The sequence below is a fragment of the Heteronotia binoei genome, chromosome 1 (genome assembly GCF_032191835.1).
Source record: "Heteronotia binoei isolate CCM8104 ecotype False Entrance Well chromosome 1, APGP_CSIRO_Hbin_v1, whole genome shotgun sequence".
Lineage (NCBI taxonomy): Eukaryota > Metazoa > Chordata > Lepidosauria > Squamata > Gekkonidae > Heteronotia > Heteronotia binoei.
The window spans coordinates 168,013,466-168,031,312 of record NC_083223.1 but is presented as its reverse complement, the minus strand read 5'-3'; the positions used below and the strand labels follow the sequence as shown (position 1 = coordinate 168,031,312).

The window sequence follows — 17,847 nt, the reverse complement described above, 5'->3', positions numbered from 1 at the left end:
ATTGCAGGTGATTGCAATGTGGGCAGACAATGTCGCCCATATGTGAAAAGACGCGCTCACTCTGCACGCTCGTCGGTGGGCATGAGAGGAATGCCTTAGCCACGGAGGAGAGGGCCAGCCAGACCCCCTCCTTTGCGACCCAGTAATCCAAAGGGGATGTTTCCTGCTACTTGTTGGGCTCCGAAAGATAGTCCCTCACTATTGCAGCACCCATCTCCACTCTCAGGGGTGTACCGCTCCCAGAGGGGCCAATGAGCCGCCCGATGAGTGTCATCTTGGCACTCTTCTTGGCGTGAGTCTGGTGGGAAACACTGCCTAGCCGGGGAGGTTGGGGATGAACAGCAGTAGAAGTGGCAGATGAGCTGCTTCCACCCTCCTCCTCCTCAGCTACCGGCACTGGGCCCGCCCTGATTCTGCAGCGCTTGACCTTCTGGGAGAGCTCATCTCACCAGTGATCCAGTTCGTTGGCCCGCTCAGCAATTGTGCCCTTAAGACGCGGGTCTAACATGGTCGCGATCATGTAGACCTTATCCTGGGTGAAAGTCTGAAAGCGGGCCTCAAGCCCTTCCTGCAGCCTAACAACCAGGGCACACACCACTGGAAGAACGTCTGCATGGCCTTGAGCTGGCACTAGAAATGAGGCCAGGTCCTCAAGGGCCATGTGGACCATGGGGACGACCAGTGCGATGCTAGCCATATCAGATGAGAGCATTTCTGTGTGGGTCTTGAAGGGCCCAAGAACCCTCACAGTCTGAGAAATGACCACCCAATCCTCTTGGGTAAGACGGTTCTCATCCCAAAAGACCCTCGTCTCAGAGACAAAGGCATCCAGGGCTGCTCTCTGCTCCACCATGCGCTCCAGCATGGCACAGGTGGAGTTCCAGCGTGTGCTGACGTCACTGATCAGGCGGTGCCCTGGCACACCTGTCAGTATCTGTTTCTCACGCAGCAGATACGAGTCCGTATTGCTGCATGAGAAGTGACTTCTGGAGCAGAAGTCGGTACTCAAGGGTCGCGGCTAGATACCGACGATCCTGGCTTTTCGTCTGGCCCAATGCATCCTTAACCACGAGGAGGAGAAGGTGGGCCACGCAAGGAAGGCGTTTTAGGCCCTGATGCTGGACATCCGCCTTGATGTTGGAGCCAGCATCAGTCACTACGAAGCCTGTGGTGATGCCCCTGCCTACCCAGCCCTCTAACTGCCATGAGAGGATGGCTCCAAGAGTGTTCACCATGTGTAACGCGTCGACTGCTTCGGCGTGCAGCAAGGCCCAGCGATAGCCAGCTTGGCAGCCCTGACCCTGCCTGCTGCTACTACCCCCCACCCTTTAGCTCACTGGATTGCCACCAATGCGCAGTCAGGGAGAGATACCCCTCGAACGCATGTTGGGAGCTCCAGATATCTGAGGTGAAATGAACAGTCCCCCTGGCAGCATGGGACAAGTGCTCCTTCACCACAGATCTGGTCGCCCTGAAAACAGATGGCACAATGGTCCTGCTAATGGTGGTTCTAGCAGGAACTTTGTACCAGGGCGCCAGGTACTCGAGCAACCCTAACACCCCAGGATTCTCAACCACTGAAAATGGAAGACCATGGGTGACCGACCTGGCTGTGGAGTGGCCCTATGCACAGGTGTGTGTGGGGGGGGATTGGGTCCTCCCCCTCCCCTCCACCCCTCTAGTCTTCTCCTTGACCTTGCTCCCAGGGCCCCTCTTCTACTGCCTGTCACTCATGTCACCCTTGGCCAGTCTCACACAACCTGAACTGAAAGTGGGATTTTTTACAAACCTAACTCACTGCACTGTACCCTGAACCAACAGGTGCCCTGACTTCTTTTTAAAAACCCTCCCACCAAAACTTGTTTGTTTGTTTTTTTGGTCCCTAACCTATCCTTCTTTGGGTTGGGGTAGTAGTCTGGTAAAGTTTAGGAGACTAGGTTATCCTGCCTCTACCTGGCTACAGTTTTTAAAAAGCTACCTTGAGAAGAAGGCAATCCTTGTTATATCCTCCTAGTTAAACTTCTCCTAACTCGATCCTGGGACAAACCGGATTTCCTTGCAAACTAGAAATCAGGTGTCCCCTATAACTAGAGAGAAGCTGTGGTTTGCCCTTTGGAAATCTAAGGATGCACCATCTTTCAGTGACTGAAAGCAAGATGCACTGCAACCCTAGTCTCTTTAAAAGGGAGCCTGATGTGGTCTAGTAGTCACGCTGCCTTTTATGAGAAACCTAAAATCTTTTTAAATTGCCCCTATCTGGCTTAGCTGAATTTTGAAAGAAGATAAAGCCCTAAACTGGATTATTTTTTTTTTAATTTCAAAAAACACAATCCCTAAAAACACCCTTATTAGTTGGGCAGCCTATTTAGTGGCCCTAGCCAAACGGAAAGCACCCTCAGACTCTAAAAATAGCTCTATAAAGACATGAAAGTGATCCACCCCACACAGCCCACACACCAACCCCCTCACACCAACCAGATTAATTAAATCAATTAAAAAATTAAATTAAATTAATTTTAAAAAACCAAAACATGACAGAAAAAAACTTAACTTTTAACCACCCCCCCCCCCAAAAAAAAAAACAGAAACAGGAAAAGGGACAACAGGACAGGATGCAAAACCAACAGCAACAGATCCAAACAAATCCAACTGAGAAAAGGCTAACAAACTCAACTGTTAAAAAACTGAACTTTTTAACAATAAAAAACCTCAGGCCAAAAGGGACAACAGGACAGGATGCAAAATTAACAACAACAAATCCAAACAAATACAATTGAGAAAATACCAACAAACTCAACTGTTAAAAAAATGAACTTTTTAACAATAAAAATTAGGCCAAACAGCCCTCCCCCCAAAAACCAGAACCAGAAGAAGAAAGGAACAACAGCAGCACAACACAGCAGCAACAAATCAAACACAGAATCCTTTTAAAACAGTAAAAAAACTTAACCAACCCCTCCCCCCAAATAAAGCTTCACCCTAACCCCAAGAAATCCAAGCCACCCAAATCAGGAAAAGTAAAAGGACACTGCACTTTTAAAAGTCCTCTCAATAAAGTAAGATATAGGCAAATTGGCAACCCCCCCACTCCAAGCCCCCACCTCCAGCAGAACCCTAACCCCAAATAAGCTATCCACCCACCCAAATCTGGAATAGTAAAGGGACTCTGAGTCTTAAAAAGTCCTTTTACTTTTATCCTAACTAAAATAAAAACAAGAACCCCATGACTGTCTTACCTTAGATGTCTTCTCCAGCAGGTCAGGCAAGGCTGAGAGAGAGAAGCAGCAGCTGAGGCCAAGGGCCAGTGCAGCACAATCTCTATCACACACCAACACAGCAGCAATGGAATGGAGTCCAGCCAGGCAGACTCCTTAAAAAGGTTCTCTGGCCCTACACAGAACATAAGAACCTAAGAGAAGCCATGTTGGATCAGGCCATGGCCCATCCAGTCCAACACTCTGTATCACACAGTGGCCAACACAAACACACACAAACACACACACAAGCTGTGGCTAATAGCCACTAATGAACCTCTGCTCCATATTTTTATCCAATCCCCTCTTGAAGCTGGCTATGCTTGTAACCGCCACCACCTCCTGTGGCAGTGAATTCCACATGTTAATCACCCTTTGGGTGAAGAAGTACTTCCTTTTATCTGTTTTAACCTGACTGTTCAACAATTTCTTTGAATGTCCACGAATTCTTGTATTGTGAGAAAGGAAGAAAAGGACTTCTTTCTTCACTTTCTCCATCCCATGCATAATCTTGTAAACCTCTATCATGTCACCCTGCAGTGGACGTTTCTCCAAGCTAAAGAGCCCCAAGCGTTTTAATCTATCTTCATAGGGAAAGTGTTCCAACCCTTTAATCGTTCTAGTTGCCCTTTTCTGGACTTTTTCCAATGCTATAATATCCTTTTTGAGGTGCGGTGACCAGAATTGCACACAGTACTCCAAATGAGACTTCACCATCGATTTATACAGGGGCATTATGATACTGGCTGATTTGTTTTCAATTCCCTTCCTAATAATTCCCAGCATGGCACACTGTCTTGACATTTTCAGTGAGTTATCTACCACGACCCCAAGATTTCTCTCTTGGTCAGTCTCTGCCAGTTCACACCCCATCAACTTGTATTTGTAGCTGGGATTCTTGGCCCCAATGTGCATTACTTTGCACTTGGCCACATTGAACCTCATCTGCCACATTGATGTCCACTCACCAAGCCTCAACAGATCCCTTTGGAGTGCCTCAGAATCCTCTCTGGTTCTCACCACCCTGAACAATTTAGTGTCATCTGCAAACTTGGCCACTTCACTGCTCACTCCCAACTCCAGATCATTAATGAACAAGTTAAAGAGCATGAGACCCAGTACTGAGCCCTGCGGCACCCCACTGCTTACCGTCTTCCACTGTGAAGACTACCCATTTATACTCACTCTCTGCTTCCTATAACTTAGCCAGTTTTTGATCCACAAGAGGACCTGTCCTTTTACTCCATGACTCTCGAGCTTACTAAGGAGCCTTTGATGAGGAACTTTATCAAAAGCTTGCTGGAAGTCAAGGTAAACAACATCTATTGGGTCCCCTTTGTCCACATGTTTGTTAACCCCCTCAAAGAATTGTAACAGGTTAGTGAGGCAAGATCTTCCCTTACAGAACCCATGCTGAGTCTTCCTCAATAACTCGTGTTCATCAATGTGCCTACTCATTCTGTCCTTGATAATGCTTTCTACCAACTTTCCTGGTATTGAAGTCAGACTGACTGGCCTGTAATTTCCCGGATCTCCTCTGGAACCCTTTTTAAAGATGGGGGATACATTTGCTACCTTCCAGTCCTCAGGAACGGAGGCAGATATCAATGAAAGATTACATATTTTTGTCAGGAGATCCACAAGTTCAACTTTTAGTTCTTTCAGAACTTTTGGATGTATGCCATCCGGACCTGGTGACTTAGTTTTTAATTCATCAGTCAGTTGGAGGACCTCCTCTCTTGTCACCTCAATCTGACTCAGGTCTTTCAACACCCCTTCCAAAATTAGTGCTTCTGGAGTGGGCAAACACTTCTCATCTTCCACAGTGAAGACTGAGGCAAAAAATGCATTCAGCTTCTCAGCCATTTCCCTATCCTCCTTCAGTAATCCTTTGACCCCTTGGTCATCCAAGGGCCCCACTGCCTCCCTGGCTGGTTTCTTACTTCTAATATATTTGAAGAAATTTTTATTGTTGGTCTTTGTTTTTCGCAATATGCGCCTCATAGTCCCTTTTTGCCTGCCTGATCACAGTCTTGCATTTGATTTGCCACAGCCTGTGTTCCCTTTTATTAATCTCACTTGGACTAGTTTTCCACCACTTAAAAGAGTCCTTCTTACCTTTTACAGCTTCCACTACTTTGTTTGTTAACCATGCAGGCCTTTTCTTATACCTGTTTGTGCCTTTCCTAACTTGTGGTGTATATTTTATCTGAGCTTCTAGGATTGTAGTTTTCAATAGCCTCCAAGCTTCCCCAAGGGTTTTGACTGTATTTACCTTTCCTTTCAGTTTCCTCTTCACATGCCTCCTCATGTCAGAGAATTTACCCCTTTTAAAGTTAAACGTGGTTGTGCTGGTCTTTTGGGGCAACTCTCTATTTATACAAATGTTGAAATCAATAACGTTATGGTCACTGCTCCCAAGCGGTGCGATCACTTTTACATCTCCCAAACAGTGCGATCACTTTTACATCTCTCAAAAAATACCACTGCTCTGTGATTGGCCAGAGAACAGTGTTTACTTGGATACCCAAGAACAACAATGTTGCTGATGGCTGGGGGATTAGCCCAGCCATCAGCTACACAACAGCCTTGCAAAGCATGCATTTGCAATACATTTCACGAATGCATGCTTTGAATTGGCTGCTGGGGCTCCTCTCCCCCTCCCCCTCCCTCCCTGATCCCAGGGAAACTATGGGAGAGGCGGGAAAAGGCTTCCAAAGGCAGGAAAGAAGGCAAGAAGCTTCCCTGAGGCTGCAGAAGTTCCTTTCCCGCCTTTTACATTGAGTTTCGTATACTACCGAATATTGATTCAGAAGTATACAGGGAGCCATATACGGCTCCCATATAATGCCTTCCAATTGGATTTGGAAGTTTACGGCGCCGTATACTTCCAAATCAGGGGGTATTCGGTGGTCTGTTCGGTTCGGGCAAACCAAATTCACATCCCTAGTGCTGAAGGAACAGCTCCACCATGCTCTGATTTTGAGTTTTCCCAGGAGCTGAGTGGCCAGTGCTGCAGCAAAGACATTTGATCTGGTTCAGCTAGGCAGTTCTTTTGTTCTTGAAATGATAGATATATATAAGGACAACCATATACTTTTCCCAGATCAAAATAACATACTCTTGGAGTATCTTAATTTCTCATTAAGTTAAATGGATGGAACAGCTCTGTGCAAAAGGAGTGCTTGTGTAGGACTTCCTCTCCTGTTGAAATGAATGAAAGCTTGTGTATTTTAGCTGTATAAAATCTTGGACTGGTTATCTGACCAGGATTCATTTATTTAAAATCAGACTGGATTTGCCATGCACTCATGAACTCTTTAGTTGTTTCCCCAACACCTATTGTCTCAAGCAAATGCTATTAAGCTTAAGAAGGGTGGGGATTTTTAACAGCCTCTCCATTTAGAATTAGTTCCAGTAGCTTGGATAGTGACCAGCTAATAAAATATTCATAAAACCTAGTCTGATCAAGGAAAGAGAAGAAGAGGAAGGTGTCAGGAAAGCCCTTCTGGCTTATCGTTTTATTACACACCCACAGTTACAAACCTGGGTAGCCACTGAATGGCTCCATCCTAAATCTATCCTGATTTAAAAATCTGGCCAGCTTTTAGTGAAAATCCCCAGCAATGTTTAAAATGTGACAACAGATTAAACCTCTTCCAGAATCTTTGGGCAAGAATCAACATGTCGTATCTTGGCTCAGTGGTGTACTGAAAAAGTTTTAATGAATTCTTCCACAGGAGGGACGAATGATGGAAAAATTTCCTTACCTTGTGAACATCAATGAAGACCCTCAGCTTTCAGGCGTGCTGAAATATGTCATTCAAGATGGTTTGTTTTCTTTAAGTGCTGCATATATATTGTATGTACAGTAGTTTATTATATTATGCATAATAGTTATCACTATGCATAATAATAGCACATATTAATAGCCACCACAGGTACTTTCATTGAAATATAAAGGGCAAGTCTCCATTCTGAGAAAATTGCAGTCTATGGGCTGGATTGTGAACACCACCAGTATACAGTGCTTGTGGAAGCAAATCTTTCCCATCTTCCCCTTATCTCACAACTCCCTTTGGTCACCAAAAAAGCAATATGGTGGGGAGGGGACCCACACAACATGGGCAGTTGCAGTGAGGAAGGTGAAGTGGATGTTGCTATCAGCAGTTTGTAGGATCCAACTCAAATGTTTTCAGAAGGTTCAGAGGCAACAAGGGTACAACAGTTGTGTAATTATGTGAATGTTATATTGATCTTGCAGGAGAGAGCTTGTTTTCCATTATAGCAAAGTTACCCCAAAAGCAATTCCTTTTGTTTCGGTTAAGAATTTAGGAAGTAATTGGTCTTTTACCCAATGAAAACAAAGGGCATTTTCACAAGTGAGTTCAGCTAAATCTTTGTTGATCAGTATGTACATTCTATTTAAACAAATGAATCTGAAGGGGAGTAATCCAGGCATTTTCATGAGAGTCATTTGTGAAAATGTTCCAAGGATGGCTTCAACACCTCCAAGCTGAAGTGCACATTTTACTGTATAGTAGCAAATTATATTCCCCAGATCAGTTACCATTAGCAACTCAGGGTTGACCTTATCTTGGCATTTAATTGAAAAAGTAAATATTTCTTTATTTCAAGTATTAAAAAATGATGGTGATTCACAGGTATGGCAATCTGGAAGGGAGGGGTGACCAGTGGAATTAAGGTTTTTGTTGAAGAAGATACTCTGCATACTTTGTGAAGTATTTTTGGGGGGTCCATCAAGTTGCAGCCAACTTATGGTGACCCCTTAGGGTTCTCATGATAGTGTCAAGCATTGTATACTCATTCTATACTATAGAAGCTGGATTTCAGAATTGTTACTTTTATATTATAGAATCCAGACTTCAGAGTTGTTACTAACCCAGAATTAAATATGGGCACATCAAAGTAGCAGCCTCCACCTTTCTTCTTTCGCTTTTACTAACAGATGCAGGAATGTCCTCTTTGAAGATAAGACCTCCTGGGAATTGTTCTCAGGCTCAGCCAGGCCTGAACCCAGGATGTGCTAGCCTCAATATAGATAAGGAACCCAGCGTGTGAATTTCACATGTGAATGTAGAATTGTTTATAGAACCTTTGATGTGCCATTTTAAAGCATGTATTCTAGTGTTACAAAGTATCAGTTCCAATCTTCAGCTCGAATGAGCCGCATGGATTATCAATAAACCTAACTTTGTTTCAAAATCCAAGGACTGGTTATTTTGAAATCTCATGCTTGACATTTTGGAACTGATCCTTTATTAAGAGTTCATCTGACCTGGCAACTTTTAAGCCGGATGACTAAAAGAGCACCAGACAACAGAGAACCTACTGATCCATTCGAAGGAGTAGAGGTGCGGACCCTCCCCAGCACATCGTTGGAACTTGGCGAGTCGGGGGGCGTGGATCCCCTCTACATGTTCAACAATTGTTCAGCACCCCTCAGAAGTGGGAGCCGCGAACCTCCACAGCACTAATGGATGAAGCGCCAGCATGCCACGAAATCATCCTATTGAGGCCGGTGTGAGGGGGCAAGGGTGGCGGGAACCCCAGGGAAAGAGATGAGGACAAGCGGGGTGGGCTCTGACCAGAGGATGGCCGTCTAGCTGGGTCCGAATCGGAGGAGGAGGATGGGGGCAACCCGAAAGAGCCAGACATCCTGGAGACAGTGAGAGGGGAGATGACTGCCATGGCGAGGGAGCTACGGGATGAAATCCAAGCCAACGCCACCTTCATGGCGCAAGAGATGCAGAGCAGATTGATCGGATGCTGAGACGCGACCTAGGGGGGGCCCCGCTGGCTCCCCTAGCTGCGCCAGTACCGGCACCACCAGCACCACCAAACGTGCCAGCACCCCAGGTGCCCCCGGTGGCACCTGGGGAACCGAGAGGCACCGTGCCACCGCCGGGACCCCCAGGACCCCAAGACTATGGTGACCCCGAAGAAGTAGAGTGCTTCACATGCACTATTGGAGGAACACATTCCCTGACGAGTTCAGCCAAGTGGATTACCTCGGGTCGAAACTGAAGGAAGCAGCAAGAAGATGGTATGTAAGCCTGTATGAGACGAGGGACCCCGAGCTCGACACCGTGGGCAGGTTTCTACAGGCACTGTTAACTCAGTACAAAAACCCCCTCCAGGAGACCCGGGCCATCACAGCCCTGCGTGAGATGCAGCAAGGAGCGAAATCCGTGCACAAGTACGTGGCTGATTTCAGGGCCCACTCGGCCAAAGTACGAGGGTGGAGTGAGATTATGAAGATCCACTCCTTCCTCGATAAGGTCATTAGCGACCGCGGCCCGCAGTTCATTGCCAACTTCTGGCGGGAGTTCTGCAAACTAACAGGCATGGAACAGGGGTTGAGCTTCGCCTATCACCCCCAGACGGACGGGCAGACGGAATGCGTAAACGCGCTTCTAGAACAGTATTTACGGTGCTATGTAAACTATCAACAGACCAATTGGGTGGAGCTGCTGCCGTTTGCAGAATATGGATACAATAATAGCCTCCATAGCTCAACCAAAGCATCCCCGTTTAAAATTGTGAACGGTTATGAGGGAAAACCGTTCCCCCTGTTGCCCGAGGACAATGGAACCAAACCCCCTTCCTCTTGTCAGCAGTGGTGGGAGACGCTGGGGAAGGGGTGGACTGTAATTCAAGAAAACCTGGATGCAGCCAAACAGGACTATAAAGCACATTATGACAAAAAGCACACCTCAGAATGGGACTTTAAAGTAGGAGAGACTGTGTTCCTATTTACAAAGAACCTGCCATTGCCACAGACCTCCAGGAAACTTGCTTACAAATATCTGGGGCCCTTTAAAATAAAGAGGGTGATAAACAAAGTGACAGTAGAATTATAATTACCAAAACTGTTTAGTAAAATTCATCCTGTTTTCCAGCCTTTTTCAGCGAGATCCGGGGGCTATGAGTTGGCACCCCCACCCGCTAGAGCCCAAATCTATTCAAGTGAAGGGTCAGAGTCATCATGATGTGAAAAAGAAAAGAAGGGTGTTGTACTACCTAGTGCGCTGGAAATATTTTTCCCCCAGTTGTGATGAATGGGTGAAAGCATCCGACCTCTGGGCCCCACTTCTCCTCAAAAGATTTTACCTACTGCACCCAGACAAACCCCGAGCAAGAGCTTAGGGGGGGCAGTATGTCAAGCATTGTATAATCATTCTATACTATAGAAGCTGGATTTCAGAATTGTTACTTTTATATTATAGAATCATGCTTGACAGATAGGAGATTTGAGAGGTGCTTTTCCACAGCCTGGCTCTAGATAGTATTCCTGATATTTCTTGGTGGTGTTCCATCTGAATACTAACCAGGGCTACCTTTGCTTAGTTTCCAAGTTCAGATGAGACTGGGCTAGGCGGGGCCATTGATGTCAGGGCTTGTAAAACTTACCTGTGTAGAAAGCTGCTTGCCAGTTTAGTGTTGGAAACTATTTTTCATAAGGTTTTTCCTCTGACCTTGAATAAGTAGACTTGATACACCTCATTACTGCAAAGAGTTGGCAGTTCTGCTGTCTACTTCTAACAGATCACCTGAATTACAGGCTGCAGTAAATTGGGGTCAGCACAGACAGTTTTAGAAGGCAAATAGCAGCACTTGTTGGGAAGATTGAAAGCTATGTTTAGCAGCTTTGTTTACAGACTTTCAAGTGTAAAATGGAAACTTTTTCTTTCAGGTTCTTCTGATATTGGTCAGTCATCCTCAAATGCTATAACTCTCAGAGGTTTGGGGTAAGTACTCACACTATTGTGGCCTTTGTGGCCATGCATGGGCTATGTGGTAACTTGAAAGAAAGCTTGGAGGCATGAAGAGGAAGGAAAGTGTCCTGAGAGAGCATCGGCTGTAACCAGGGGTGGAATTCTAGCAGGAGCTCCTTTGCATATTAGGCCACAAACCCCTGATGTAGCTAATCCTCCAAGAGCTTACAGGGCTCTTTTTTGTAAGCTCTTAGAGGATTGGTTACATCAGGGGTGTGTGGCCTAATATGTAAAGGAGCTCTTGCTAGAATTCCATCCCTGGCTGTAACTAAATGTTGCCAGAACCACTATGTTCCGTATTAACAGCTTGGAATCTGGGTGGCTGGAGGGGCATTGCTTATCAAACAAAAAGTGGTTTTTGGATTCAAACATAATGAGAAATCATAGTTAGTCTCAATCACTATTAATAAGCCAGGTACAAACCATGATTTAGAGCCCAAGTTTGTTGGGCAGCCAAAATTTGGACTTCAGGTTATAAACCACAGTTTATCATGTCTGAATGCAATATTATATGTCTTGAATATTTCCATGTAATTATTTGGGAGAAAAATAGAATGCTGGAACACAAGAATTGTTCCACAAGATGGCACTCTTCACTGTTATTATCTGTGTCTTGCTGAGGCTTTGTGTTTCCTGCAAGGTACCCCAGGCATATTTTTGTGTTTGATTTGCATTTTTGCCCTATTTTTTAGCATCATCTCCTGTTTTCATCCAGTCAGCAGGACATCAACAGACTTTGGAAGCTGAACATACAGAATGTGTAGATCTAGTCTGTTCACTGTCATTACTTTTCATGTGTGCTGATACCAGACTATTAGTCTACCTAACACAGTATTGTGTACTCCAAGTGGTGGCAGTTCTGCAAATGCTTCAGCAGAGGTCTTTCTTTGCCCTACTGCCCAGAAACTCTTCAACTGGAGATGCCAGAAATTAAGCATTAGATCTTTTTTAGAAGATGTTTTCCACACTGAGCTCTGGCCCCTCACTGTCAGTTTCTCCTTATGTACCTTAAGCCATGTTTAATATTTTTTTTCTTTCCCTTTAATTTACTAGAATTGAAACCAGTTATTTCACTATAAGCGAGAAGCTGTACTATGGCTTCAGTCAAAGTTTGGTCATGGCTTTGACTTGTTTGTTTTGCTGTCTTTCAGTATTTTGGATAAGCATGCAACAATCACAAACACTGGTGGCAAAGTTACCATAACTCCTCAAGATAATTGTAAAGTCATAGTTAACGGTGTGCCCATTGTTGTGAAAACTAAATTGCAGCATCTGGTGAGTTCCTTATTCACAATTTACTGTAGGACTCTCAATGTATAGTGACAGTTTAGTTTTATGCTGCTAGCAGAATATAAGTCATGTCCAAGCCAAACACCAAACAGTATATCCTCAGTACGTCTACCTTTGGAGTGTTAAAAACAGATTAAGCTTTGGGATACTGAACTTTGAATGGTCTCAGTGAAATTGTGAAGGCTGGGTGGGAAATGGGTAGAAATTCACTGCCACAGGAGGTGGTGGCAGTTACAAACATGGACAGCTTCAAGAGGGGGGTTGGATAAACATATGGAGCAGAAGTCCATCAGTGGCTATTAGTCACAGAGTATTGATGGAACTCTGTCTGGGGCAGTGATGCTCCATATTCTTGGTGCTTGTTGGGGGGGGCAACAGTGGGAGGGCTTCTAGTGTCCTGACCCCACTGGTGGACCTCCTGAGGGCACCTGTTTTTTCTTGGCCACTGTGTGACACAGAGTGTTTGACTGAATGGGCCATTGGCCTGATCCAACATGGCTTCTCTTGCATTCTTATGTTCTTATATCTGTATCATTAAAGAAACTCTTCACTTCAGAATGTATAGATGAAACATGTGAGCCACTAAGCCAAATACAGTTCTTCCGCCATACATTATACCTTGCCAGGAGCTTGACATTCCACCTGTTTTTGCAAACCAATAAGTTTATCAAGCCTCTGATGGACTGCCAGGCATGCACAGTGCACTGCAGTCCAATTGGAAGTTGTATAGGTTGCTGTAATGATAGAGTACAGGATTTTAAATGCAAACCTAGGTCTTTCAGTTACTATGCAACTATAAGAGGAAATCAACTGCAATATTTAGTAAGTTTATGTCTTCTTCCTTTATTGTGCTGTTTACAGATTCAGGTGGGTAGCCATGTTGGTATGAAGCAACAGAACAAAGTTTGACTCCAGTGGCACCTGTAAGACTAACTAGAGCCGAGATGCATAAGTAACTGAGTTATATATATAGTTAAGACTGGATTAAAGCAGTTGGTAAGAATGTTTCACAAACAAATGTGCAGTAGAAAACTTTTCAGCAAGTGTTTTGTACTTAATCCCTCAGGACCGTATTATTTCGGGGTCAAATAATGCATATCTGTACATTGGCCCACCTGCAGATCGTACCAATGAGGACCTAAGCAGATATGATTATGACTTTGTTCAGTCAGAGCTGGCAGCGGCAAAAGGCTTCAGTGTAGATAAACTTGGTAAGTGATATATCATTGGTGCTGCAGCAATGTCATGTGAGGATAGGCCAGTGTTTTGCCACACTTCACATTAGCTGCCTGGTGCTTCCATATTTATGCTGAGTTATAATGCATAATACAAACAAGGAAAAAAGTGTTCCAGTGTTCTGGGTCAGGGCTTTTGTTCTACTGAAAGCAATGTGACCACAGTATTGTAGAGATTCTGCCACTTTTGCTTTTGTCTTCAAAATCCATTGTGTCATATCCGTTAATCCTGCTTACCTTCTGGATTCACCCACTCGCATTCTCCCACTCTAGTCAAATTCTGATTGCCTCTGCCCATCTCTTGGTCATATCCTCTTTTCCTTTAATCAACACAATGGTATCCTCTCATGCTCAATTTCAGATTAAAGTTTCTATATTCTTAAATACCTCCACAGTAACTATTTTTTTGTATTCTCTTTTTTTAATTAAACTTTTTAAAACAATATACAAGTGCAGTCAAATATTCATAAAATCTTAACCCTTTACAAAAACATCTATACCATTATCCTAGGATCAGATTCAGACAGGCAAAGTTCAAGAGGTAGATACAAGAAAACAATATGATCAAAATAAAAAGCTGCAAAATAAACTCCCTACATAGAGAATACATACCGACGAGTTCAAAAGAGCTCAGCTTCTAAAATTCATGGAATGCACAGGGTGAACTAACTTCCCAGAAAAGGAGGGTGAAGGGGAAAACAAACAAACACAAATATACACAAAGCCAAAATGCAGTAGTAAAGGAGTGCCACTGCTTTTAGAAAAATATCAGATTATGATAAAATTTTATATGTTATTGCTCTCTTTGTCTCCTTTTCCTGCCTCTCTCTCTCTCTCTCTCTCTCTCTCTCTCTCTCAAACTCAGTTGAGATTTGGGAGAGAGCAGGAAAGGTGTGCTGCTGCAAGGGTGAGTGCTTGGCTTTCTTAACAGCCTTTTCTAAACAGCTGGGGGAAGTTGCTGTGAGTTTATGTGGTTTGTGTGGTTGCTGGGGAATTGCTGTTTGTTTGTTTTGAGTGGGCTGTAGGTGACTGTAGGTGATTGTTGCTCATTGGGAGTGTCTGTGTTGCCTGGGGCAGACTGCATCCACCACCACCCCTTTGCATTTATTAGGCTGCACTTTGCGTCATTGTGACGCAGGATTAACAGATATGACACAAGGTGAGAGCTAAAGGGCTTTTGGCCTGGGGGCTCTGGAAGAAGCCCAGGAAGGACTGGGAACCAGGATCCCTAGTTTCCTTGTGTTCTCAATAAGGTAAGTAGACTTTCCAGAAGGAGAGTCACATAAACACAAAAGGATTTAGGGGGACTGTATATTTAAAAAGCTATTATGAAGGTAGAATGCCAGCAGGGAGGTGGGGGCTTTCCAGTGTTTTGCACTGAGTGTCACATGTATAACTATCTGCCCACAGGACAGAAGTCTTGGGTGTGTGCTCGATGCAAGGAGCTCCTGGTCCTCAGGGAACGAGTTCGTACCCTTGAGGCCAAGTTGACTGACCTGAAGAAGCAGAGACAGACAGTTAGGCACTCGGAGAAGACTCTTGGGAGCCCCACTCCGCACATGACAGCCCCTTTGCTGCCGGGGAGCATGAGGGTCGAGAGAGAACAAGGCACCATGCTGAGGATAAGAGGAATGCGCCCTCAGAAGGGACCTCTTCTTCAGTTGGTGAGCAGGTATCCTTTCACACCAAGGAACCATCCCTGGGCAGGGAGGGGGGGCGGTCTTGTAAGTTGGTGATTTGATCCTTAGACAAGTAGATAGCTGGGTGGCAAAACTGCGAACTGACTGTCTGGTGACTTGCCTGCCTGGTGCGAAGGTAGCGGACATTACACGTGTTGTAGATAGGCTGATAGACAGTCCTGGGGAGGAGCCAGTGTTGGCACCAATGATGTGAGGAAATGCAGTTGTGAGATCCTGGAGGAAAAATTTAGGCTGCTAGGCAGGAGACTCAAGGCCAGGACCTCCAAGGTAGCCTTCTCAAAAGTGCTACCTGTTCCTCGTGCAGGGCTGGAGAGACAGGCACAAATTAGAAGTCTCAATGTGTGGATGAGACGATGGTGTAGGGAGGAAGGGTTTAAGTTTGTAAGGCACTGGGATGCTTTTTGGAACAAGCAGGAGCTGTACAAAAGAGACAGTCTTCACCTGTCCCCAGATGGAAACAGGCTGCTGGTGCTTAAAATCAAAAAGGTGGCAGAGCAGTTTAAACTGAATCTTGGGGGAGAGGTGACAGGAGAGGAAATGTATCTGGTTCGGGAGGACTCATCTCAAAGAGATGAAGGGTTAGCTGTTACTTTTTTTACCAGGCAATGAATTAGAGTTGTCCACTGAGATGGTGACAGAGTATGGACTGTCTGCCAAAGTCTTGAGGCAGCAGGAGGAAGATTGCAGGCCTAACTTGCGTGGGAAATTATAGATGTTTGTATACAAATGCTAGAAGTGTCTGAGGTAGAATCAGGGATTTGGAATGCTTAGTGTTGGGGGGAAACATAGACATTGTGGGTATTTCAGAAACTTGGTGGAATGAGGAGAATCAGTGAGACTTGATGATTCCTGGATATAAATTATATCAGAAAGATAGGGAGCGAAGGGTTGGAGGTGTGGTGGCTCTGTATTTCAGAGAGGGCATACAGTCCAGTAAGATTGAGAAGGTCAGAGAATTGGATTCCCTTCTAGAAATGCTTTGGGTCAACATAGTGGGCCCAAAAGGAAATTTAACTAAAGGAGTTTGTTATCGCCCATCAGATCAAAAGATAGAGGATGACTATAATATGATGGAAGGCTTAAAGATGGTGGCTAGACAAAAAAACTGTGTCGTCATAGGTGATTTTAACTACCCGCAGATTGATTGGGTCAATATGTGTTCTGGTCGAGAGAAAGAGACTAAGTTTCTAGATGCTCTCAATGACTGTGCTGTGGAGCAGATGGTCACAGAACTTACCAAGGGTGGGGCGATCCTTGATTTGGTCCTAAGTAATGCCCAAGACCTGGTGAGAGATGTAAAAGTGATTGAACCGCCTGAGAGCAGTGACCACAATGCTATTGATTTCACCATATGTATAAATAGGGAGTTATCAAAAAAGACCAACACAACCACTTTTAACTTTAAAAGGGGTAAATTCTCTGACATGAGGAGGCATGTGAAGAGGAAACTGAAAGGAAAAGTAAATAGAGTCAAAACCCTTGGGAAAGCTTTGAGGCTATTTAAAACTACAATCCTTGAAGCTCAGATAAAATATATACCACAAGTCAGGAAAGGCACAAATAGGAATAAGAAAAAGCCTGTATGATTAACAAACAAAGTAATGGAAGCTGTAAAAGGTAAGAAGGATTCCTTTATGTGGTGGAAAGCTAGTCCAAGTGAGGTTAATAAAAGGGAACACAAGCTGTGGCAAATCAAATGCAAGACTGTGATCAGGCAGACAAAAAGGGACTATGATAGAGGTTTAAAAGATTATGCATGGGATAAAGAAGGTAGAGAAAGAAGTCCTTTTCTCCCTTTCTCACAACATGAGAACTCATGGATATTCAATGAAATTGCTGAGCAGTTGGGTTAGAACGGATAAAAGGAAGTACTTCTTTACCCAAAAGGTGATTAACACATGGAATTCACTGCCACAGGAGGTGGTGGTGGCTACAAGCATAGACAGCTTCAAGAGGGGATTGGATAAGCATATGGAGCAGAGGTCCATCAATGGCTATTAGCCATGGAGTATTGTTGGAACTCTCTGGGGCAGTGAGGCTCTGTATTCTTGTGCTTCGTGGGGGCACAGTAGGAGAAGTTCTAGCCCCACTGGGGAACCTCCTGATGGCACTTGGTCTTTTTGGCCACAGAGTGTTGGACTGGATGGACCATTGGCCTGATCCAACATGGCTTCTCTTATGTTCTCTCTCTCTCTCTCTCTCTGCCATATTGCTCTTACACCTGCCCTGTAACATTGTTGTTAAAAATATGGAGAATATTTTAAAAGTGTGTGTGTCATGGGTGCTGGGGACCCTGCAGAGGAAGTTGAGTCTGACGAGGAAACTGTGCCCCTGCCACCTGCACCAGTGCCCCTGCCTCCTGCTGGAGAAGATCCCAGCCCCCCTGCCTCGCCCTCTCGGGTGGCTCGTGTGCGTGACCGCCTCCGGCAGGACCTCAGGGATCGGAGGAGGGCGGCACGCTCACAAGCAAGACGCTCCCTGAGCCCTGAGTTCTGAGAGGATTCTGGCCCTCCTAAGAGCAAGGATGCTTGAGTTATGACAGGATCCTGGCTGCCTCCCTGAGCCAGCA

At 44.9% G+C, this 17,847-nt stretch overlaps 1 protein-coding gene across 1 annotated transcript in view; it reads left to right on the top strand.

The window, feature by feature from the left end:
- Nucleotides 1-17,847, top strand: part of LOC132575250 (kinesin-like protein KIF28) — a 78,904-nt gene that overhangs the window by 24,964 nt on the left and 36,093 nt on the right. The window contains exons 5-8 of the mRNA XM_060243857.1: nucleotides 6,995-7,085; nucleotides 10,972-11,026; nucleotides 12,205-12,328; nucleotides 13,410-13,554. Of these exons, the coding sequence (XP_060099840.1) occupies nucleotides 6,995-7,085; nucleotides 10,972-11,026; nucleotides 12,205-12,328; nucleotides 13,410-13,554 (415 nt within the window). The remainder of the gene's footprint in view (nucleotides 1-6,994; nucleotides 7,086-10,971; nucleotides 11,027-12,204; nucleotides 12,329-13,409; nucleotides 13,555-17,847) is intronic.